At 41.6% G+C, this 26,447-nt stretch overlaps 1 protein-coding gene across 8 annotated transcripts in view; it reads right to left on the bottom strand.

Moving 5' to 3' along the window:
- Positions 1 to 26,447, bottom strand: part of KIDINS220 (kinase D interacting substrate 220) — a 175,061-nt gene that overhangs the window by 24,986 nt on the left and 123,628 nt on the right. For 3 of the 8 annotated variants that reach the window (XM_043542283.1, XM_037894115.2, XM_043542282.1), the window contains 3 exons: positions 13,575 to 13,753; positions 11,904 to 12,130; positions 3,659 to 3,769 (listed from right to left, as the gene is read on the bottom strand). In XM_043542283.1, coding sequence (XP_043398218.1) covers positions 3,659 to 3,769; positions 11,904 to 12,130; positions 13,575 to 13,753 — 517 coding nt within the window. Of the gene's footprint in view, positions 1 to 2,619; positions 2,677 to 3,658; positions 3,770 to 11,903; positions 12,131 to 13,574; positions 13,754 to 26,447 lie in introns of all 8 variants that reach the window. The other 5 variants (XM_043542284.1, XM_037894116.2, XM_043542285.1 and 2 more) reach the window with 2 other exon arrangements.

Here is a 26,447-nt window from a genome sequence, read left to right as displayed (position 1 = left end):
CTTCTTTGCTGTCTGAAAAAAGTGCCCAGAAAATCATGGGTGCTACTGGAAAACAAAAGCGAATACTGTTTCATTAAAACTACCACACTATACTCTACTGGCACAACAAACTGCTTACCTGTCTACTTGGATTTTGGAACAGACTAAAGAATACTAAGTTCGTTGTGAAGAAGATACTTTGGAGACTCCAAGACAAAAGTACAGCAAGGGTCAGTATTATAATGCCCTGTAGGCCGAATGCTGCACTTACTGAAGTTAATGGCAAAGTTTCCATTCCGTTTCAATGGCACATGATCAGGCCCCAAATCAGTTAATTTACTAAAGAGAACGAGCATTAACCCTGCAAGGAATTTTAACAGTATTCTTTATCCACTATTCCAGAAACCCATGAAGATTATGGACTAGATAGGGCTGGAACACAAAATACAAGTTTGAAATACATATACACATGCGTGCGCACTCACACAGTGCCTACAATGTACTCTGCACAACATAATGCACAAAAAAGACTAAACATGTAATTATAATCACACGAGTTTTACACCCACATCAGTCCACTACTTTCCAAGAAGTTACTTCAGATTTACACGGATGTAGGAAAGATCAGAATCAGGCTCTAAGATTTTAGGATCTTGCGTTATAAAACTGGTTAACTTTATTGACATATTGACATCAATAGCAGGAGCCACAAAGCATGAAGAGGTATTGTGCAACCATAGAATCACAGAAATGTAGGGCTGGAAGGGACCTTGAGAAGCCATTAGCTCCAGTCCCCTGCACTGGGACAAGACCTTCTCCACGCAGCTCTACCAATTCACGGAAATTTTGACCCATATGAAAAAAAATGGGTTTTCCAGAGATACCAGCTCCTTGCATTGGCCAAAGAAACTTACTAAAAAGCAAGTCTCTCCTCTACTCAGGGCTAAATAAATCAACCCTTCTAGCTCCTGCAAAACTCAGGAATCAAGACTGAGCTTTAATCCTACATGTGGTGCTCGTATTAGATCACCAAACTAAAGGATTTTTAGTACACTGAATTATTTTGCATGCATGGATCCATGCATTAAAGAACAAGTAAAAGCTATTATCATATATAGTGGCTAAGATGCATGGATTAAGGACTCCCTAAATACTTGGACAGAATTATTACAGTCTATTATATCCATCATTTGTGGATAACTGAAGTGCCTCAAACACCTCTATTGAGCCTGTAATAACTCTGAAGAATTCATCTTATACTCTCAATGGAAGCATGAAAACAGTTCATTTTTTCCATCATGGGTTAAATCAATGGAGAACAAACACGTTGAGTAATACTGTCTGTCTTCCACAGAAATTTAACCAGAAAGCCAGCAAGGTCAGTATTACATTGCACAGGGACTCCCCAGCGGTTTAGGGATCGCTAAGCCATCCTGACTGACAGAGCCTACTTGTGAAAGGGCTTTCAGAGGATATGGGATGGTAGGGAAGCATACCAGAGCCCTTCCAGCCTCCTTCACAGAGAGCAGAGGAGAAGACAATCAGGTATTAAAACAAAATAATTCACAAACACTACAAAATTCAGAATCAGGGTTTTAACTGCCCCATTAACTTTACATTTTGATCAAAATATTACAGGGTTTCAGAACAATATATGATCTTGAATGCTGCTATATGTAGGTTCAGCAGCATTAATTAAAGAATGAGAAACACGCCGTGCCTATAAAATCCTTAATTAATATTATTTTAATGCAGGCTTGGTCTTTGTTGCCATAATTATGCTGGAATTCTTGTTTTTCCCATTGTTGCGTAATTAAAAAAAAAAAGACATTTTATGCAAACCTTTTCCTGCATCAGTGAAAGACAAAAAATACCTCAAGTCACACATTTAGGCTGTTGCAGATAACAGGATAAAGTAATTAAGATAATGGTTAAAATTATGTTAACCTTTTTGTGTTGGCAGTCACCAGAGCTTGATGGCCAGAATGGTTTTCTATTGACTTCCACAATTAAGGGTTAAAACAGCTACATATAAAGGAAGATATCTTTGTATGGATATTTATAATGAAATAAAGACGAAAGTTGTGGAACACAAAATTCTAACATTAACTTACGCATGAGTAAAGGTAGACCTTAATATGCTAGCTCATGAATATGATTATAATATATAGCAGATTTTTGTTATTTTTATATAAAGTTGCTTTATGCTGTAATAACTGCAGCAGCTTTATGTGGGATATGGGAACAAAAGAGAAGAGGATAGAAGAATAAAGTTAACCAGCCATTCAGTTCTAAAAACTAAGTAATGAATGGCCAACTGCCATTCCCCACTCCTTTTAACCATCAGGGAACTGCTGGTGAAGATGGAAAACACTGTACTCTTAGCTGAAGACTCTGTACTTCATAGCTACTGAGAAGGTCAGGGAAGACTAAGAGGAAAATAATTACAGTAGGTCTTATAAGTAAATATTAGCTCTTGAATTCATTCACAAACTACATTTATTAGTGTTCAACTACTCTATTTGCCCACCAAGCCACTGATGCAGTGTTAGTGAACTGCAGTTAAAATCAATGCAGACTCATTACTGCTGACGAAGCAATGAGATGCTAAATTTCCACACCACATGACTACTCATTTACCATTGAGGGGGCTGTGGGTGAAGAAAGCCCCTCATCGGCATCCTCCTTGATAATATCCTAACAACAACAAAATATTATGGTTTGGGTAAAATGATTAAGGGCTCAAAAAAATATGAAGTAAACAATGAATGGAAATGAGTCTAAGAATAATACATCATTCAACAGAAACATTTGTTTTACTGAAGTGATTAAAAAAGATTTTAAAATATTTTAAAGCTATGCTAAAAGGCATCAATATTCTAGTATTAAAGTGATTATCAAATGAGGTTTTTATTTTCTTAAGCTTCTTCAGTTCTAAATTCTCTTTTGAACCAATCTATTTCAGTAAAATATGAAAATCTTTAAAAAGGGATTTTATTTTTATTTCTATATGCACCTAGAAAAAAGCATAGAACTTATTTTTGCTTTTGAAATGTAAATGTAAGATTTGAACCATATGTACTTTAACGTAAAACTACAACGGACGTATACTGAACATAAAATGTATTTTGTTTTAGTTTGAATTAAAACAATTTAAAATAAGCAATCCTTTTACTTAACAATAATTTTATTTTGGCCTTTTGATATCCCACATTCTATGCAAAGCAATAGGATGCAACTATATTTTATCCTAGTCTTTCGTTATATATTATACAAATATATATTCTCTATATAAAAGTGTTTTACAATATTTTACAAAGTGAGATATAAATTTACAAGTACAGATGTTTATGTCATACTACTAAGTCACATATGTTATTTACGGTAGCAGGAAATGGGTGTTTTCACTAAAAAGTCATCCTGCCAATCCCATGTGTCAGTAAAAACTATTCTAATCTTGGTTTTTGGATGTTAGAATTAATTTCCACTCTATATATGGTATTTACTAAAAGTAAAAACAAAATACATTTTACATTTCATGTTAGCAATATCTTAATTTCTTAAAACTATTTATAAAAATATAGTGTATTATTATATTCCAGTTAACAACCTTACTGTTGTATTACTCAGTATTCTTATTTTTTAGGTTAGTATTTTAATTTTCCTTCAAAATACTTACTAGGCCATTGTTCTGATCTCTGGACAAACCCGTTTTTAATGATGGACGTGAGATGTGATGAGAATTGCCAGGGTAGTACCTTGGCATGTAAAGATATGGGGCAAAGAATGGCTATGGAAAGAAACATGTAACAAAAACAAAAAAAAAAGGACAACATTACACAAATCAAAATGTAATAATAATCAAAAGAAAAGTTATTTCAACAAAATACAACTTCTTAAGAATGCTATATTTAATAAAGTTAGAAATTGCAAATACTAAAAGCTTTATCTTTTACTTATTCAAAAGCTCTAGGGTTAGCTTTTCAAAGTTGCTCAGTATTGACCTCTCTGCACCCACTGACGCCAATAAGAGTTTTAGCATTGACTTCACAGGGGAACAGCTGAAGGTGAATGCTGAACACTTTTGAAAGTCCCATCGCAATGTCTGGGGGGGAGGGGTCAGGAGGAGTGAACAAAGAAGGATGAAGGGGTTTTTTTTATTGCTATTAATTTCACCATCACAAAGCTCTTTAACATACAATTACAGTGAACAAGAGCTCACTACAGTTTGCAAAACTTCGTAATATTCATCCTACTTGGATATCTATAGAACTACATAGAAAATGGAGTGCATGGCACATAACAGTGGAAGTTTTGATTATAGGATGCTCGTTGCATCCAATTTTTTTTTGTTTGAATAAATAAGAGACCAGACATTAAAGCTACCAGTTTTTTAATTTCTTTTATTTTTAGAGTATTTTAATACAATCATGTTCAATTTTTAGATTTTTGCATTTTTACAGCACATTACGATGCTATAAAACTACAAGTATACAAAATGTAAATTCTTAATACAAAAATATTTTAAATCATAATGTAAATTTTAATTACAATAAAACAATCAAAGTTTTTATTAGAATTATTGTTAAATGTTTCTTGCTTTGAAAAATATAAGGTAGATAAAAAATACTAATTGACTCTAATCACTCTTGTGGAGCAGGCAAGTATCTCTCTCCCTCTCTCTCTCTTTCTTTTTTTTTTTTTAAATAGATGGGATTTAAGGAGACAAATGTTAAGTAACTTGCAAAACATACAAAGCACGCCAGTGTCTGAGTCAGAATTAGAACTCAGTAGTTTACATACCATGACCAAATTTAGGATTCTGTATTTGATCTGTGAATGTCAGACAACAATACCACCTAGACCAGCACCCCAAATATGATTGGATTGTTATCCATCAGTGTGTTATGCAAATACAGCAACTGTAGACATGCAAAATAGGGAATCCTGCAATTGATGATGCAGATAAGATAGGTAGAAACTGCTTTTCAAACTTGCAACATATTTATTTTGACCTGTAAATACATTTGTAATTTTGAAGTTTACACATTTAATGTGTTGTCTGATCCCAATTTTTAATATTTTTATAAAAATGCTACAGTGTGCTTTTAAAATGATTTTTTTCAGTTCTTTCCTTCTCAGTTTTCTTATAGAGCCAGGCAATATAAGACTCATGAGTTTAAATAAAATAAAGAGATCAAAAATAATCTACCTTTAGTTTCCAGGAATCAAGGCCTCATCTGGAGTACTGTGTCCAGTTTGGCAGTCTAGTTGGCAGCCGGTATCTAGCGGAGTGCCCGAAGGGTCGGTCCTGGGGCCGATTTTGTTCAATATCTTCATTAATGATCTGGAGGATGGTGTGGATTGCACCCTCAGACTACAAGAAGGATGTGGAAAAACTGGAAAGCATCCAGCAGAGGGCAACAAAAATGATTAGGGGACTGGAACACATGACTTATGAGGAGAGCCTGAGGGAACTGGGATTGTTTAGTCTGCAGAAGAGAAGAATGAGGGGGGATTTGAGAGTTACTTTCAACTACCTGAAAGAAGGTTCCAAAGTGGATGGATCTAGACTGTTCTCAGTGGTAGCAGATGACAGAACAAGGAGTAATGGTCTCAAGTTACAGTGGAGGAGGTTTAGGTTGGATATCAGGAAAAACTTTTTCACTAGAAGGCTGATGAAGCACTGGAATGCGTTACCGAGGGAGGTGGTGGAATCTCCTTCCTTTGAGGTTTTTAAGGTCAGGCTTGATAAAGCCCTGGCTGGGATGATTTAGTTGGGGATTAGTCCTGCTTTGAACAGGGAGTTGGACTAGATGACCTCCTGAGGTCCCTTCCAACCCTGACATTCTATGATTCTAAGGCTCTTTTGAAACCATTCCATAATTTTTCAAAATACATATATACTTTGTACATATGCTCATTTTGAAAATTCCTATTTTATATTAAGAGAGACAAGGTGGGTGAGGGAATATCTTTTATTGAACCAACTTCTGTTGGCGAGAGAGACAAGCTTTTGAGCCACATAGAGCTCTTGAACTAGGAGCTCTATGTGGCTCAAAAGCTTGTCTCTCTCCCCAACAGAAGTTGGTCCAATAAAAAGATGCTACCTCACCCACCTTGCCTCTCTAATATCCTGGGACCAACATGGCTACAGCTACGCTGCATAAATATTTTATATTTAGACATTTTTAAAAACAATTTACCACCTTACAGCTGTTCTCTGACAGTGCTGTAGCATCTATATAGATCCACATTATTGGGCCTGTATTCCCGCACATGACAAAGTTTGAGTGTTCCATGTGACAAAATTCAAAACACCCACCTTGTCTCTCTTAATATAGTACACCACTTCATCACTAGGTGGCAGGCACTCATCTGTTGCTGGCAACTGTTATGCCTCTACATTTTATACTTCAGTCTAATTACTAAGGATTTAAAAGGATCACAGATTAGAAATTGTTGAAACTCCAAATTTTCTATACCCTGGAAAATTCCAACATGTCAAAGGAAACATAGGAAAAATCATGGAGCATGTCCTCAAGGAATCAATTCTGAAGCACTTAGACGAGAGGAAAGTGATCAGGAACAGTCAGCATGGATTCACCAAGGGAAAGTCATGCCTGACTAATCTAATTGCCTTCAATGATGAGATAACTGGTTCTGTGGATGAAGGGAAAGCAGTGGACGTGTTATTCCTCGACTTTAGCAAAGCTTTTGACACGGTCTCCCATGGTATTCTTGTCAGCAAGTTAAAGAAGTATGGGCTGGATGGATGCACTACAAGGTGGGTAGAAAGTTGGCTAGATTGTCGGGCTCAACGGGTAGTGATCAATGGCTCCATGTCTAGTTGGCAGCCGGTATCTAGCGGAGTGCCCGAAGGGTCGGTCCTGGGGCCGGTTTTGTTCAATATCTTCATTAATGATCTGGAGGATGGTGTGGATTGCACCCTCAGCAAGTTTGCAGATGACACTAAACTGGGAGGAGTGGTAGATACACTGGAGGGTAGGGATAGGATACAGAGGGACCTAGACAAATTGGAGGATTGGACCAAAAGAAATCTGATGAGGTTCAACAAGGACAAGTGCAGAGTCCTGCACTTAGGACGGAAGAATCCCATGCACCGCTACAGACTAGGGACCGAATGGCTAGGCAGCAGTTCTGCAGAGAAGGACCTAGGGGTTACAGTGGACGGGAAGCTGGATATGAGTCAACAGTGTGCCCTTGTTGCCAAGAAGGCCAATGGCATTTTGGGGTGTATAAGTAGGGGCATTGCCAGCAGATCGAGGGACGTGATGGTTCCCCTCTATTCGACATTGGTGAGGCCTCATCTGGAGTACTGTGTCCAGTTTTGGGTCCCACACTACAAGAAGAATGTGGAAAAATTGGAGAGAGTCCAGTGAAGGGCAACAAAAATAATTAGGGGTCTGGAACACATGACTTATGAGGAGAGGCTGAGGGAACTGGGATTGTTTAGTCTATGGAAGAGAAGAATGAGGGGGGATTTGATAGCTGCTTTTAACTACCTGAAAGGTGGATCCAAAGAGGATGGATCTAGACTATTCTCAGTGATAGCAGATGACAGGACAAGGAGTAATGGTCTCAAGTTGCAGTGTGGGAGGTTTAGGTTGGATATTAGGAAAAACTTTTTCACTAGGAGGGTGGTGAAACACTGGAATGCGTTACCTAGGGAGGTGGTGGAATCCCCTTCCTTAGAAGTTTTTAAGGTCAGGCTTGACAAAGCCCTGGCTGGGATGATTTAGTTGGGATTGGTCCTGCTCTGGGCAGGGGGTTGGACTAGATGGCCTCCAGAGGTCCCTTCCAACTCTGTCATTCTATGATTCTATGATAGTTCAAATTCAAAACCAGTAGTTTAGGAATTTCTCATGGGAAGGAAATTCTGGAATGTTCTCCTTCTGGAAAAATCAAAACTGTTTTGGTTCAATTTTTCCTAAATGAAGTGAAGCGGCTGGTTGCCCTGACTCCCAGAGACTCCTCATGCCCCCCTGACTTTGTTGCATCTGATGAAGTGAGCTGTAGCTCACGAAAGCTTATGCTCAAATAAATTTGTTAATCTCTGAGGTGCAACAAGTATCCCTTTTCTTTTTCCTGACTTTGGGGACAGTCCAGGGAGTCCCACTGGAGAGTCAGGGAAGTCCTCCACAACAGAGCAGGGATCCCAGAAACCTTGAGAGCCCTGGCTCCAGTGGAGGCTCTCAGGCCCCCAAAGCTGCCATGGTCCCTGCTGCGGAGCCAGAAGCCTAACCCCTGAGAGCCTCTGTTAAAGTCATCGTACCCAACAAGCCTTCCAGGCTCCCAGCACAGCATCCGGGGACTTGACTCTACACCTGCCCAGAGCCATGGACCCTGGAAGCCATGGGGTCCTTGCCCAGACAGTCTGCATGGTTGAGCTGCCCCAGAGCCATGGACTGTGGAAGTGTGGGCTCCCCAGCAGCCAGTCAGGTGAACTGGCAGAAAACCAGGCAAATTACTGATGGAATCAGGCCTACAGTTCTGCAGAAGCTCATCAAAACCAAAATGCTGGAAAATTCCCACAAAGCTCACCTAAGGACTAAGAAACTGGTGTGCTTTGTACACGTTCCAAGGAAGCTGTAAATGAAGTGAAATGAAAACTAAAGAACTAAAGTCTAAAGACAATATATTTCAACTATCTAGCTGGGACAAGCTATGACTCTGGGTAGTTTATGAAACACTCAAATAACTCCGTTGTCCTAGTGGCAAGGTGAACTGATCTTTGGATTCTCTCTCACGTTTACCAGCTAGGGAGTACACTTCCAATGTGTGACAGTACCTATCATATACTGCTACAACCTTTAAACCTTTGGTATTGATGCTAGACAGAAGACAGCAATCCAAACTGAAAATGCTAGTTTCCTCTCACTGTGAGCTACTCTCTTTGACTTGAATATTTTGCAATACGCATGAGGTCCCGAGAACAATAGTCTTCCTGTTACAATAGTGGAAAATTGCTCCCAGAAACAACATTTTAATCTTCCCCTTCTTAAAATGATTTAAGACTAAGTATCAATCTAGGCCTTAAACCTCCTAACTATTACAGAAATATATCATAAAGTACCTTGAATGAAGTCTATTTACCATGTGCTACAGGTTCTATATAGCAATCTATTCCTGGAAGAGAAGGAATTTTATTTCAGAGTTTCATATGTTACTTCTTGAATTATGTAATTTAAATGATTATTCCCTCTCAAAAAATCTTCTAGCCACATCAAACTATGGGGAGAACTTGCGTGTGTGAGATGACGAATGATCATCTTGGGCACAAAGGCCCTATCCCCCTCCCTCTATAGCAGGTCCTCCGAATCAAATAGAGGCTGGGTCAATCACTATTTTTGATTCTTTTTGGTCTGCAACCTATAAATTGGTCAAAAATTATTTCATGACCCACCATTTCCTATCCCCCTTTGGGGGATTTTACTGCTTGAAATTATGCTTTTTACTGCCTGCGTATAGACTGTGCTCAGTTATTCCCTGATTCCACAACTGTGGAATTAGCTCTCCATTGTAGACTCTTGCTCCACAGTCTCAGCTTTCATTTAAAAAATAGGACATTTCTAGCCCTTATGGTCAAAAACCGGAGATGACCATATATATATATATACTGAGGGGAACCAGAGGAACTTTGGCTTCCCAAGTTTGCAGACAACCATACATCAGAGATGTGATGGGGGTCTTCTCCCAACCATCTCAATACAGGCCCAGTAGGCTGCATGATTCCACGGCCATGGAATTTTTCTTCCTGGCCCTGGAATTTGCCATCCTGCTGCTGCCTGAGTTCTGACATTATGTTTACTGTTTTCCTGACTTGCTGAGACCTGTCTAGAGGTACCTCTTGCTCTCCACCTTTCCCTACAAGAGGGAGTTAATTGGATCACAGTGCATGCTCTCTGCACTGTTCAATGAAGATGAGCAGAGAACCAGACCTGGAGTCCAGCTTGTAGGTAGGGAACTGGGGGACTAGAAGTGTACATTGGTAAGCTGCACAGCCTGAAGCACAGCACAGCCCTAGTAGATGGCTTTCTACTACTTACAGGAGAGCTACTACCATGGCAACCTCCCTGTGCTCTACTACCTAGCAAGACTTGCTGCACCTGGTCAGAGCTCTCCCGCTCCTCTGGATTCAGCCATGCAGAAGCCATGCTGTCAGGTGTAGGACTGAAGCTTGAATGGAGAAGCCTCCCTTGATCCTGCGAGATTAAGTCTGGTCTGAGAGGGAGAATCCACGGGGCTGTGACTGGTACGTCTAGGAGCATGCTGAACCAATGCTGGCGAGCCCATGCCGGAGCAATCAGGAGCACCTTGTGAACCAGAGAGATAGCTGGAAAAGCATACAGCAGGCTGCCTGACCATGGATGGAGGAAGGCATTGATTACAGCGCCCTTGTCCCGTCCCAGCCGAGCCTCGAGCAAAAGAGGTGACACTTCTTGTTATGTGCTGTGGTGAACAAATCTGCCTGGGGAGTCCCCCACCTCTGGAAGATGGCACTGATTACCTCCGTGTGGAAAGATGGTGAGAGGAGAGAGGAGAAGGACCTGCTGTGGCGATCTGTTAGCATGTTCCGTTCCCCTGGGAGGTGCATGGCCTCTATGTGGATGGAATGAGTCACGCAGGAGTTCCATAGCCCAAGGGCTTCCTGACAAAGGATCTTGGAACAGGGCCCTCCTTGCTTGTTGACACAGAACATCGCTGCTGTATTTTCTGTCAACACTTGCACCGTCTTGCTCGCAAGCTGTGGGAGGAACACCTCGCTTGCCAAGCGCGTTGCCCTGAGTTCCTTCACATTTATGTGAAGGGGCAGCTCGTCTGTGGCTTTATGTGGCTATGCAGAAATCAGTATGTACAATTTTACTTTCTGTTTCCATGTGCCTGTTTATTGTAGAATCATGGAAGGGACCTCCAAAGGTCATCTAGTCCAGTCCCTGCACTGAGGCAGGACCAAGTAAACCTAGAGCATAATTGATCAGTGTTTGTCTAACCTGTTCTTAAAAATCTCCAGTGATTGGGAAGCTGACTACTTCTTGTTCTACACCTTCAGTGGACATGGAGAACAACTGATCACCGTCCTCTTTATAACAGCACTTATTATATTTGAAGACTGTTATCAAGTGTCCCTCCCCCCCAGTCTTCTTTTCTGAAAACTAAACAAGCCCAGGTTTTTAACCTTTCCTCACAGGTCACGTTTCCTAAACCTTTTATCATTTTTGTTGCTCTCCTCTGGACTTTTTCTAATTTGGCCACATCTTTCTTAGAGGGTGGTATCCAGAACTGGACACAATACTTCAGCTGGGGCCTCAACAGTGCATATGACACTCCTGTTAATATTCCCCAGAATATGTTGACTCATATTCAATTTGTGACCCTTTACAGCAGAACTACTGCCTAGCCAGTTATTCCCCCATTTTGTAGCTTTGCATTTGATTTTTACTTCCTAGGTGAGAAGTAATTTGCACTTGTCTCTATTGAATTTCATCTTCTGATTTCAGGCCAATTTGTCAGTGCCATACTGAGACAGCACCTGAGTAAATTAACTGTATTAGTAATTGTGTATTGAAAAAAAAGCTCACCCTGACACACCCACCAAAAAAATTCCTGCTGTGTCCCACTATTTAATAGTGTCTCTAACTAAAAAGACATTTTCCCTACAGTTTGCCCTTTTGTTTCAATTTTCCATATGCTTTTCCATTAGATTGCAGTAGATGGGTGACCATCCCTGCAAGTTTTACCATTTTTTCCTGCAATTTTCTCCTGTCCGTTTTTATTGGGTGGTTTTTTTAGGTGGTGGGGGGTTATCTGTTTTCTTTTCCTTTAAGCATTTACAGGACTAGCTGCAATATTATGAGATTAAATCATGCTAAGTGTGATTTAATAGTTAATTGGTTACTTACTCGATTATAGAATGGATGCTGAGGTCCTGTCATGCCACTGTAGTAGCTGCTATGAGGTTGTGGTGACACAACTCCACCATTGAAAGGCCCATTGAAGGAGGTGGATGAAGAGCAGACTGATGAAGGCTGACTGAACACTGATGATGCTCTGGCTGTTGCCTCAGGTAAGGGCACTGTGGGATATGGTAATCCTCCAATATTCATTAGATCTCTTGCAGCACGAACATCTGAAACATTAAATATGTATACAAGATGAGGAAAGGAGAAGGACTCAATGAAGTGCTTAGTTTTAAGTTCCTTTCATTATTTGTCAATTCACTGGAGTTAAGTATGCAACAACAAAAAAAAAGAGGACTTAGGGTAGTTCCAAAGGCTTTCGATTGTCATGTATGAGAAACCAGCTGAAGAAATGGGCAAGCCAATCAAGAAAACATCAGAATACCAGGATAATAAACAGGTTTCAGAGTAGCAGCCGTGTTAGTCTGTATTCGCAAAAAGAAAAGGAGTACTAGTGGCACTTAGAGACTAACCAATTTATTGGAGCATAAACTTTCGTGAGCTACAGCTCACTTCATCGGATGCATTCAGTGGAAAATACAGTGAGGAGATTTATATACACACAGAACATGAAAAAATGGGTGTTATCATACACACTGTAAGGAGAGGGATCATTTAAGATGAGCTATGACCAGCAGGAGAGTGGGAGGGTGGGGGGGGGAAGAAAACCTTTTGTAGTGATAATCATGTGTAATGACACATCCACTCCCAGTCTCTATTCAAGCCTAAGTTAATTGTATCCAGTTTGCAAATTAATTCCAATTCAGCAGTCTCTCGTTGGAGTCTGTTTCTGAAGTCTTTTTGTTGTAATATTGCGACCTTTAGGTCTGTAATCGAGTGACCAGAGAGACTGAAGTGTTCTCTGACTGGTTTATGAATGTTATAATTCTTGACATCTGATTGTGTCCATTTATTCTTTTACGTAGAGACTGTCCAGTTTGACCAATGTACATGGCAGGGGGGCATTGCTGGCACATGATGGCAAATATCACATTGGTAGATCCTGAGCCCGAATGTCTACACCACAATTAAACAGACCTTTAGCCCAAGCCTGAGTCTGCTGATATGGGCCAGCTATGGGTGTCTAATTGCAGTGTAGACATACCCTTAAAGAACTCAGTCTGTTTAGCTTGTGAGGTGACTTGATTTGTGTACAAGTATTTTCATGAGGGAAAAAAAACCCTGGGTACTAAAGGGCTCTTTAACCTAGTGGAGAAAGGCATAACTCAAGAACCAATGGCTGGAAGCTGAAGCAAATTCAAACTGGAGATAAGGCATGCATTTTTAAACACTGAGAGTGATTAATGACTGGAACAAGCTACTAAGTGAAGTGGTGGATTCTCCACCTCCTGATATCGTCAAATCAAGATTTTGATGACTTTATGGAATATATGCTTTAGTCAAACACAAGTTATTGGTCTCAATGCTGAGATCACTGGGTGAAATCTAATGGCGTATGACCATCAGACTAGATGAGCTAATAATCCCTCTGGACACAAATGCTACAAACCTACTAACTCAGAGGTAGTGAGTGTTCCAAGCAGTAACAACATCTATAATAAAGAAAATTATAATACAATTTTCCATTTTTGTTTTATCTGAAAACATACTCACCTGCAATGATTTCTCGTAGCTTTGGATCTAAGTTTACAGTACACGGCAAAAAGGTTTTTACATCACGTGCTATAAGAACTGGTGTCCGTGAAGATAAAAATACTTCAAAATTCCGTATGTCCCCATCAATTTCAAGCAGAGGTTCAACATCTTTAGTTGTAGGAATATTCTTTGAAATTCTAAAGAAAATAAACACCAGACAGTTAGGTAAACTTCAAATAAGCGAAATTTATCAGAAAGTAATATTTCCATTTCAAATGTTGCCCCAGTACATACTATCATATCCATGACACCAAATCCTTTGGGGCACAGAATTGACATGCAGAAGTTAGAGTATGTCTGCATTTTCTGCAGACAATTTGACTTGGCATTACTTTTTAAGAAAAATCCAGTGTTTCAGATAGTTCTCCACTGTGACATGACAAGCACTACATTTAGAATGCAACAACCTACATATGGATAATGTTATAATACCTAAAATAGGATGAGGAAATTATCTGGAAGCATTAAGCTTAAATATCCATTCTAATCTTAGTAACCAACTGAGAAGTTTTATGATTAAGGGTTCTCTCTCCATCCTTAATTCACACTGTCTCTAAAAAACCAGCACAGTCTCAATGGTCTGTACCAACTATGCATGACACAGCTAGCTAATTGGTGGCTCTGCCCAACAACATACTAATAGTCTCTTGTATTACGCATACACTGGCATATGTCTGAAGGAAAAATATTTAATACTTAACTTAAAGTATTTTTAAATTTCTTACCAAGTCACTTTAACTATGTCCAATGAGTTTCAGGTTATATCATTAGCTGAAAGATATCTTTTATTTTTATGATTCATTTTAGAATCTTATACCAAAGTTTTATTCCGCAGGCAACTTTTACAGCTGATTATACTTGAAAAGTGTTTACTACAGAAATGCTGCCAGAATCTTAACCATAATAACACCACTAATATTGGAATATATACATGCATAATAAGAACAGCAAAAATTTAAAACGCATTTCAATACAACATACTATTTATTTTTGCAGCGAACTGCAATGGACATAATAAATTTTTAAAAATACTTCAAATGAGTATAATAAAGCTTCTAAAATGTTAATATTTATATTAAGGCCCCAATCCTTCAAAGCCTTACTCAGGTGCTTAACTTTACACGAAGCACTTTAGTTTTGCTGCTTAACTGTGAGAATTCTATTGACTTCAGCAGAACCACTCACTGTGCATAAAATTCAGCATGTATTTCACTCAATTTAATAACATTTCTAGAAATGACATTGTAGCGAGGTGGTGTGGTACCCCACCAGCCCACAGAGGGAATAACCTCCCCGGACACCAAAGTGGGAGGAGCCAGTGGATCCTGCACCTGCCCCCCAGAGGTCAAGGCGCAGGACAGGAAGTATAAAAGCCCAACCCCAGAGCTCACTTGGGCTGCAGTTGCTGGAGAGGCCAGATGCCTGTGGCCTGGCTCCAGCTTGGGAGACCCCGGCAATCCACGGCCAACCTGAGGACTGGCTGGACCAGCCAATGCCTAATGCCAACCAGTGCACAGAGGAGCCACCAAGCTTACCTGTCGCCACCTACCCAGAGGAGCTGCCAAGCCTACCCCTCGCCAGCTACCTGGAGGAACCCATGGTGCTGGAACCCTCCGAGGACACCACCCTGACCCAGGTACCCTATGAGGGGGAGTCCGGAAGTAGCCCAGGGGCAGCTGACCCTAGTCTGGCTGCAGCACTGCCAACGTCAGTGTGTTGCGGCCAGGATCCCCACTGATACAGCAACGGGTCTTCTGCCGCAGCCAAGGCCCCAGGCTGGGATGCAGTGGAATGGGTGGGCCTGCATCCCCCCTACCACCCACCTTGCGGGTGGCAGTCTTCCCCCCTCCCTGGTTGCTCAAAGCCAGGAACCTGCAGTTTGCTGTTAAACTATTTGCTCAGGCCCTGCCAGAGGGCCTGAGCTTCTGACTGCTTGTTTGCTGGCCCCGCCCTGACCCAGGGCCCGGTCTTATATTGAACTATTTGCTCAGTCCCTTCCTGAAGGTCTGGGCCATAGACTGAGTATTCCTCAACCCAGTAGAGAGGGTGTAGCGAGGTGCCCCACCACCCCGCAGAGGGCCGGGTCCCCTTAGACATATTATAACTGTGGTAATAATGCTCACTATGTAATATGGTAAAATCCTGTTAAACAGAATGATCTGATGACCGTATTCCTATATAATGTCTCTATATAAAAGTTAACTCTTGTAACAGTTGTTTTGAATCTGATATTTACATGGTAGGGATGTTAACTTGTTAAAACTTCCTGAATAAATAAGTAAAAAGTTCAGCATGTATGTACATCTCTGCAAGATCATGACCTCAGTAGATAAATCAGTGTTAAATTTTTAGGAGTGATGTAGAATCAATGAACTGAGCTACAATATTTGATATTGGAAATTTCACTGGACAAGCCAGGTACAACCACTCACTTCTCAATCAGGTTCAAGAAAAAAAAAATCATGGTTGAGGTGACTGTTAGCTACAGAGACTGTGTGCTAGAAAAGGAGGAAAAAATTAGAAGGTCGGAGGCAGTATCAAAATAAAGCTAGGGTTTACGCTCATGCTTTAATCTCTGCAGAGGCATCTGACAACAAATATAAAGTATAAACTCTCAGATAAAATAAAAATTATTTAAGTTCCTCAATGCACCAAGCTTCTATTGAATCTTACACGCAAATTCCACTAAAACTCAATTTAAAAGACTGGTTAGATGCAGGTAATCAAATATATTCAGAAACATAAAACAGAAGTGGCCTCTTTTAAAGAAGCACAAAAATCATAATAAACTAATGGGACATTTTAACATATTGTGACAACTGACAAACCATAAAATGGTCAGATTAAATAGTTAAAAAGTGGCCTATCCATTTCAATACTTTTTAAAATTACAAAACAAAAATGCCCAAAGAAAAGGCGATAGAGATTTAAATAAAAAACACAGCTGACGAGTCACATGAAATAAATTAGATGAATTTTAATACCAGCTCTGCTTAAGCCTGAATGTGAACAGTGTTCTGAATATGATGAACAATGCTACTGTTCAGAAGCCAATAGCCCACTGCTGGGTTAAGATTGAAGTCTCTCTTCTAACCTTCTGAACTCAATACATTAAACTATTCTGTTGAAAGGGATATTTATGTAAATGAGAATCTTTTGGCAAAGGGCCACAAAAATCATGTGTGTCTGTATTTCTCAGATAAAAAATTAAAAAGGTTAGCATACAAAGCACTTTAAAAGTGACTTATACTTAAAATATAAGTGAATAGATTCAAAATCCACGCATTATGACCAAGCCTACATTATTCTTGTTTAGCAGTTGGATTTTCTCAGAAAGCAAATAATTTTTTTTACAATCAAAGGCATCAAAGAGTTAATGAAAACTTTCATCCCTGCAAAATATTAACTGTTTCAATGGCTTACAACTTCTTTCTAAGAGATGCTGACCACCCTGATACTCTCACTGAAATCAGTGGGAATTGTGGATACCGAGGTCCTCTGAGGAATAGACTCTAATATAGCAAGCACTCTGTAGTGCCAGTATAATATAATAATAGAAATGTAAGGATTTATTTGGTTTTTCTCATTATATGCCATTTTTTATGAGGTTAAATGTTGTTTTTTCTAAAATTAACAAATTACTGATTTTAAAGCTATCTGAAGAAATATTTCAGGAGTGTTAGATTATTTTTGGCTCTTTCCTCATTTAAAAGTGATCTATAGCTAAAACCCAACAGTTCCAGCCCTTAAATCAGTGGCCCCCAAACTGGGGGGGGAGGGAGGGAAGGGCACGTAGGAATGTTCCAGGGGACTCGTGTCCAGGCCCAAGCCAACTCCCATGGCGGGCAGGGAGGGAGGGAGTGACACCTAGCCCTGCTCTGCCCCCATCCCAGCTCCAGCCCCACTCCACCTCAGCTCTGCTCTCATTCAGTCTCCTCCCACAGGCCTGCTCCGCCTCTAGCCCAGGCTCCTCCCCCATCCCCAGTTCAGCCTCCAGCGTTCCTTCAGCCCAAGCTCCTCTGCTGAGCCAACTGTGCAGTAATGGATGGAGGGCAAGTACAGATTCCATTCCTGGTAAAGGGGCGGGGGGGCGCAACAGGAAAAGTTTTGGCACCACTGCCTTAAATTGACAGTCAGCTGGGCAATTTAATATTTTTCAAATGTTATCTTAAACAGTTGCTGAAAGTACAAAGTAGCTGTTTTTCATATTTAGAAATTATATCGTATGTTCCCTATATCTATTATAAACATGTGATGTACAGTAATTATTGCTGTGAATGTCACCCTGTCCTCTATCAGCAGACTCTGTTAGATTTGCTCCAGTGTTTTTAGTTTGCGATCATCTTACCCTTTAGTGGCTGGCCTTAAAAAAAAAAAAAAAGGGCCTAAAATTTATGACAGCTAAAGGGAAGTCTCACAAGAATCCTACAAACATTTATTTTGATTATGGGTTCTAAACACATTCACTAAATGGTTCTGAATAGCTCAGGAGATAGTGATCTGAATTACATGACAGGTGAATATTAAATATGCTGATCATTTAAAAAAAAACTTAATCTGGTAGTAGTAATTATTACTACAGTGCCACAGGTGTACATGATGCTTTTCAGAATAAAGGATACTGAATGGGGTAATCACAGTAATAGAGGGAGGCCAAGAAAAAATGCAAAAACACATAGTGCATGATGAGGCCAAGATGAACACTATTTAGAGAAGCAAGTGGATGCTGTAGAAAATACAGCCCCTTAACACTTCCCCTTCCTCTCAAAAAAACATGTAGGAACAACTGGAGTTCCTAGGACTTCCAGTAGCTTTCTTCAAAAGAAAGAAAAAACATGTGGTGGTCAATACAATACATATAACATTCACTCCAATGCCTCAAGTGAGGGAGCATCCCTGACCTACAGTTGTTTGTTTTCACAATTATGGGGACCTAGCAAGTAGCTCTAGAAGAAAAGCCAGGAAGCACATTATGATCAAAATGAAGCAATGTCTGTTCAGGGATTATCTACCAAATTGCAATACAAGAGAGCAGAGCTGAACAGCACAAGCCAATTCCCAACAGATTGTGGGGCATAATACAGGATGATCCTACTACGTTTAAAACTGTTTTGGAAAAATTCAGTTACAGTGAGCACTATTAAACCCCAGCATTTTCGGCTCAGAACATCTGCAGTAACTGCAGTATTGTTCTATACATAGAATAGGAAATATCACAGTCCATAATCACTACTTAGTAGCAAAACTCAGGGTGAAATCCTGGTTCTATTAAAGTCAATGGCAAAATTTTCACTGACTTTAATTGTGGTAGGATTTCTCCTGCTGACCTTAATAGTGCTTGCTGTAAATTCTACACAGTCCAAAAACCTAAAGTTTGGCAGTAAGCTACAATGCAACTAGTGCACAACTTGGGAAGTCAATCAGAAGAATCCTGGTATATGAGCAAAAAAAAAACCCCATGTATTTACACACACTACATTTGGGACCAGAAAAATACATGATCTCAAGAACATCTAAGATAACGGAGTTCTGAGTATAAGTGAGCTGTTTCAGAAGATAATTTGTGAAAGGGACAGGATTTACAGGAGTGACCTTTTAAATACAGCAATATGTTTAACAGATGTGGTAAGGTTGGGCAAGTTTGACGCAGCATTAGTTTGTCTATATCCGAAAAAAAATGATTATAAGTTTTTGGTGATTGCTTTGGTTGCTTAGGGTTTATAACTCTACATGAGGTACCTAAAATGGAATCAAAGCACAACAGATCAAAACAGCACAATAGATTGTGCAAATAAAGGAAAAATAGCTAGCCACAAAAGTCAATTTCACTTGAATTCTCTAGCTAAAAATGGAAATCAGTAACACAGAACATGAGATGAGAGTGTGTACAATCCTATTAACAATTACATATCTGAAAAACAATAAAAAATGAGAGAAAAATAGTATAATGTATGCTTATTAATACTAGCAGTAAACTAAGCAGTCAGCTGAATTAGCTAATTAGATTTTTTTTTAATGATTTGATGAGAGCAAAAGGATTTACTAACAAAAAAATGTACATTTAAACAATATCAGAGTTGCAATAGTGGATTTTTAAAAAAATCTGCATTTCCATAAAAAGCTGGGCTTGCAAAATCTAAACACAACAGGGCAATTTCTTAGGGGTCTACATTGCTCTTTGCTCCCCAGCAGAGAGGCAAGAAAATGAGAGTTTAATAGCAGCAAGCTGAAAGCTTGCCTTCTCTATGTCTGCACGCCATATTCCCTGCCCATTTCCAAAAGGCAGCATGCATCAGAAATGCTAGGATGTGAATCTTGGCATTTCTAAATCTTGTTTCACCTTCCCACATGTTTCACAGCAGAAAGTTACTATTTGGGCCACAGTTATTTTCTTTAAGGGCTCTATTAGAAGGAGTAGAAGTAACGAGATGACACAGTAAGCCAACAGGATGTCAGCCTTAACTGTGGTGTCTTGATTTTTATTAGCTTTTTCTTAATGTATTTTTTTTGGTGGCTACTATAAATAAACCATTTTTAAAAGCATTTAGTGTTTAGAAATGGACAGTCAAAAAAGGAACGTTACTTTATAGTAACTGAAGTTCTTTGAGAAGTGTGGTCCCTATGGGTATTCACTGTGGGTATGCACATGCTCCATATTCCTGAGACAGCAGTGTCTATTGGTCCATACCTGTGCCCTACACTCCTTGTGCTCTGAACCAAGTGTATAAGGGGTGGCACAGACCAACCACCTCTCCAGTTCCTACTGTACTGTGAATCAAGCGAGAAGCTGAGCGGAGGAGAAAGAGGATAGGTCATGAATACCTACAGAAACCATGCTTCTCAAAGAACTCCAGTTAGAGTAAGATAAGTAACCTTCCTTTCTTCTTTGAGTGCTGGTCTCTAGGGGTATTCCCTTTGGGTGACTCCCAAGCAGTGCTCATTGAGGAGGAGGGTACAAGGAAGCCTTCTGCAACACATATCACAGGATCGCTGAACCAAAGGAAGCATTCTTGACAGAAGCTTGAACCAGGGCATATGCTTAGTAAAAGTGTGACTGGAACCCCAAGCTCCTGCCCTATGGATCTCTGAGAGGCAAATTCCTGATAGAGCAGCCACTAAGGCAGCTTGCACTCTGGCTGAATGAGCTCTGACAGTCTGAGGAGGAGGAGATGTCCTAAGTTCATAACAAAGGAGGACACAGCTGGAAATCCATTTAGAGAGTCTTTGGGAAGAGAGACTGTTTCCCCTTTCATCATCTTGGCGATGGAGACAAATAAATCTGAGACTTTCAAAAGGGCTTTGTCCTGTGCAAAGAGAAGGCGAGAACCCTGTGTACATCTCGGGTGCACAGCTTCCTGTCCTCCCTGTTATCATGAGGCTTTGAATAAAAGATGGGACAAGAGAACAGTTTGGTTCAGATGAAATTCAGAAGGTGCTTGTGTGATGAACTTGGGATGCAATCTCAAGCATATTTTATCCCTATGAAACACCATGTAGGGAGGGCCACCTTAAAGGCCCTGAGCTCACCCACTCTCCTAAAAGCAGTGACAGCTGGTAGGAAGGCAACTTTTACAGATGGGTATAGGAGGGAGCAAAAGGCCAACAGCTTGAATGGCAGGTTCATAAGTGCCAACAGGTTTTAATACAGGAAGGAATATCCTGATAAAGCCTTTTAGAAATGTCAAGGTTGTGAGATGGATGAAAAATGAATCATCAAAGGCATTAATAGCTGCTAAATGTACACACAGTGAACTGATGGATAAGTTCACTGTTTTCAAGGAGAAAAAGTTCTTTAGGGTAAGAGGGATCCCAGACTCCTCAGGAGGTAAGTGACGCTCCTGACAGCAAAAACAGAATTGTTTGCACTTGGCGGCATAGTTTCCTGCTATTATTAAGGCTGGATTGGACCTCTTCAGAACATGATCCCTCGACATTCATTGTCCATCCAAAACCCACGCCACAAGATGGATAGATGCTGGATTGGCATGGTTGGCCCTGCCTCCACTGTGAGACTGTAGGTCTGGAAAGATTTGTAAGCATATGTCTGGGCGAGATGTCATCTGTAGGACAGCAGTGAATCAGAACTGTCTTGACCACCAGAGTGCTATCAGGATTACTGTTACCTTGTCCTGCTTGATCATTCTAAGGATGTGAAGTAATAGGGGAATGATATTCACCAGCGTGTCCAATCACGATACCAGCCCCTCTGGAATTGTACCCCAGGACAGCTCGAGAGCAATAGGGTTAGGAACGTCTTCTTTCCTTGGGTTGCAACAAGGTCCCAGAACGGGAATCCCCATTGCTGGAAAATATACTGCACCACCAAAGAAAGGAGCTCCCACTCATGATCCTTCTGAAAATGCTTTTTGAGACTGTTTGGCAGACAGTTCATTTATCTCAAAAGATGCACTGCTAAGAGGGTAATCTGAAGTTGGATACACCAGTTCCAGAGCTTGATGGCTTACTGACAGAGCGGGGTGGACCTTGGTCCCTCTTATTTGTTTATCTAATAAACTGTAGTCACATTGTCTAACCTGATCTGGACATACGTGGACAGGCTGAAGGGTAGGAACATCTTGCATGCTTCATGCTTGCATGCCCACAGCTTGAGAAGATTGATATGTAGTTTGGATTCTTGCATAGTTCTGAGCTGCACTGGTCATGCAGGTGCACTCCCACTCCCAACAGGGAGGCATCTGTAATGAGTGTCTTTATGGGAAGTACAGGAATGAAGAGAACTCCCATGCAGACATTGCCCTTGGTTTCCCACCAGGTGACTGACATCAGGATGCTCTGAAGAAGCAAGACTCGTTTGTCCAGGGAGTCCCAGCTCAGAGTGCAGACCATCCACAACCATGCCTGAAGGCACCACAGGTGAAGCCTTGGCAAAGGGAGTCACAGATAAGTGCATAAGGCTATATGGGCTAGCAGGACAAAGTAGGACTTAACTGTCATCTGAGGGTTGAGTAAAAGCTGGGTGAGGTCTGTCATCCCACGGAATCTGTCCTGAGGTAAGCAAGCCTTGGTTGCAATCAAGTTCAGATTTTCCCCCATAAATTCAAAAATTTAATTCCCATACAAAGTGGACTTTTTCTAGGTTTACCTAAGGAGTTAAAAAGTTTGAGTAAGAAGGTAAACTCCTGCCTGCACTTCCTGATACGGCCATCTGGTGAGCAGCCAGTTGTCTAGGTAGGGAAATGCTGGGCTGCCTTGTCAGCACAAGTACATGGCTACTATGGACCATACCTCAGTAAAAACCCTGAGGAGGCTGAAAGGAAGGCTCTGTATTGAAATGCTCTAGGAGTATCGTAAAGTGCAGGATGAATGTCTATATGAAAATAGGCATCCTTCAAATCAAGAGCCACAAACCAGTCACCTTTGTTCAGAGATTGAGGCCATGGTAGTCTTTCTGAATCTTGAATTGTGAATGAATACTTTTCGCTGTCTGAGGTTCTGGATGGGGCTCAAGCTCCCCTTTCATTTGGGGGACGAGGAGTTATTTGGAGTAAAAGCCCTTCATCCTGTGGAGAGAGTTTACAGGCTGTATAGCCCTGACCTGGATTAGGGAGTCCATCTCCTGTCTGATAACCCTCTCCTGAGAGATGGTTTTTTTGAACAAGGACTGAGGGGGGAGGGGTTGCAGAAGGGGCAGAGAGGAACTGTATCATTTAGCCTGTTGAGATGATGTCTAAGACCTACTTATAGCAGCATATCACATTGGAAGGAAACAAGCCAAGTGGCCACCAGAGGAGGTGGTGGTAACTGGCTTTGTGAGGACCATCTGACAGCTCCTGAATGTCCAGTCAAAATGACTTCATGTTAGGTGGCTGGGACTGAAGAGGGGATGCAGAGTCCTTGCTACACTGTACTCTCTAGCGCTTCCTATGGGGCCACATTGGTCTTCCACTGATAAAAAGGCAAGTGGTACCTAGGAGCATGTGGCCTAGAGTATTTCCTGTGGGGTGCCAAGGTGTATATCCCCAAGGAGCAGAGGTTGGCATGAGAGTCTTTGAGGGAGTGACGTGACTCATCTGTTTTCTTGCTAAATAGATTAACTTTTTTGTGGAGAACTTCTACTGTTGCGTGGCCTTCCTTAAGGAACACTGAGGACTGCAGTTGAGAAGCCTGCCTCATAACCACCAAGGTCACCATGCAGCAGGGAGTTTTGTCCACTGCACTGTGAACTCCTGAGGGCATTCTGCGCCAAAATTAAAAATTATGCCCCCCAAAAATAAAAATTCTGTGCACAATATTTTAAAAATTCTGCAAATTTTGTCAAATGTGGAGGCTCCAGCATGGCATTGGGGAGCACAGGCCACTGGCTCCACAGAAGTTGAAGATCACTCTGCAGCTCCCTCCTGGGACATGGACTCAGTGGTGAGGCTGCACCTAATCCTGATGCAGCGCAAGGACAGGGCCTGCCCCAGAAACACCCCAGGTGCGGGCAAGGCAGGTTCAGCCCGGCAAAATCCAAGTGTGGAGGGGCTTAGTGTGGGGAATACAGGTGTGGGTTGAGAGAGTTCTGTGTGGTGCAATCTGAATGCAGGAGGCTCAGTGGGGGATATGGGTGCAGGCAGGGATCTGGATGCACAGGGGTTTGTTGGGGGGGGCGCTATGGGTGCAGCAGTAATGGGACCCTGCAGAGGGGTCCAGGTGAAGGTAGTTGGGGCTCAGCGGTGGGGAGGGGTCTGTATGTGGTGGGCTAGAGCTTGGTAGAGAGGTCTGAGTGTGGAAGGGTTAGTGAGTGGGTCCAGATGCTGAGAGACTGGGGCTCAGTGGGATGGGGATCCAGGTGCAGCTGGCTAGGGCTCAGTGGGGTGGGGATCCAGCTGCAGGTGGTTCTTCGAGGTGGTCCAGGCGCAGGGGAATGGGGCTCGGCAGGGGGGTTCTGGGGGTTGGCGGGTGAGGCTCAGCGGGAGGGTCTGGGTATGAGGGGGTCTGGATGCACAGGAGTTGGGCAGATGGGGGAAACAGCTCCCTGTACAGTGATCCCTCCCCCTGCAGCTGAGGAGCGATGGATGCAGGAAGTACGGGGTGGAGGGGAGAGAAAGAGGAAGTCCCGTCCTCCCCAGCCCAGCCAGGACTAGCAGCTGAGCCAGGCGCAGGGTAGGAGCCACCAGCCAGATCTTCCCCAGTCCTGCCCCTTGCCGCACAGTGATTAACCTCTCTGATGGCTGACTGGCACCCAAAACATACTGCTGGCGAAGGTCGCATGATCACTCTTGTGGCTTCCCTTTGCTTCTGTGAAAGTCATTTTTCTGCGGGGAAGCAAAGAAATCTGCAGGGGACACTAATTCTGCACATGTGCAGTGGCACAGAATTCCTCCTGGGGTAAGTTTGTGTGACTCCTGGACGGATGATCTGGAAACCAGTTTCCTTTTGTTCAGGATTGCCTGGAATTAGGGCCTACATTCCTGTGGTGGCTTATTAGTGAATTTTGACAGTTTATTGTCATGAATAAGGCCATTCACTGTGGAACAGTAGCTGGCTGATGAAAAGTTCTTTCTGACAAAGTGATCTAGTGTCTTGGAATCTTTATCCAAAAGGGCAATATAGGTTGGTGCATCCTGTTTTGCTCTGTGACTGCTTAGACTACTAGATAGTTAAAGTGGGGAAACAAATATGCCGCCTCCTTGAAGGGAGCAAAGAATTTTTCTTAGTGCTCTTTGGGGTTAGGTAGCTGGTGCATGCCAAATCGTCTTCCCAGGCTCCAGTGTAGCATTGTTTACAGAGAGCACCACCCTAGAAGGAGACTAGGTCTGGAGAGTATCCAGAATATTATGAGTAGGATCTTCAACCACTTCTAGTGGGACCTGCAGAATTTCTGTGATCTTTCTCAAGAGGTCCTGATACTGCCTACAATTGTCCAGTGGCCAGGGAGAGGCTGGTGCTACCGCCTCATTCAGAAAAGGAAAAACATGGCACTGGCAGCCAATTCAGTGGTACTGAGTATTTGGGTTGTTTCAGTTTGATGAAGTGCTTCAGCAAGGACGGAGGTTCCTCTGTGGGAGGTGGTCTTTGTTGAAAGCGATTCCCACGGTCTTCATAATCCAGGACCCAAAAGTACAGATACCAGGAGTCCTAGTACGGCAAGTATGTGGGATCATAAGTAGAGGCCTTCCAAATTCACAGCCGTGAAAAACATGTCATGGACCATGAAATCTGATCTGATCAACAGCTGTGAAATCTGGCTGTTGCAGGGGAGGGACAGGCAGGGCTTGAAGTCTGGAATCTTGGGCATACTAGGTGCCCCAAAGAGTGGGGGAACCCTCCCAACCCCAAACTATCTCACTAAGACTAATCAGAACTATCTAAGATAAATGATTTACAAAGACAAAATTTGACCGGGAGTACTGAAAAGGCTATAGACACAGAAGTGTTCAGTTCCAGACCACGAGCAGTAGAAAGAAACTGGAAAAGCAGCAATCTGTGCTGCACCTCATACCCTTGATTCAGAACACAAGGAGATGTAGGATGCAGGTATGAACCAATGGACACTGCTATTGAAGAATCTTCTGGTCTCAGGCACTTGAAGCACATGTGAACCCAAAATGAATACCCAGAGGGACCAGCACTCGTAGAAGAACCTGGCCTATCATTTGGTCTGCCTTTGGCTTAAATTCCAAATCAAGTTCTGCCAAATAGAGTGTAAGACAATCCTAATAACCTGATATTAAGAACATTCCATTTTGAATTGGTCTATAAACACAAGTAAATTTTCCTCTGCATTCTGAGCAGAATAAGTACAAATAGTCTGTTTTAATACATAAAGATTCTATTTTATCCTGATTAAAAACTCCTATATAATGCAGAGAAATTACAATACTACCA

This window comes from Chelonia mydas, chromosome 3, assembly GCF_015237465.2.
Source record: "Chelonia mydas isolate rCheMyd1 chromosome 3, rCheMyd1.pri.v2, whole genome shotgun sequence".
NCBI classification, from domain to species: domain Eukaryota; kingdom Metazoa; phylum Chordata; order Testudines; family Cheloniidae; genus Chelonia; species Chelonia mydas.
The sequence above is the reverse complement of the archived record's forward strand: the minus strand, read 5'-3'. Positions and strand labels throughout refer to the sequence as shown.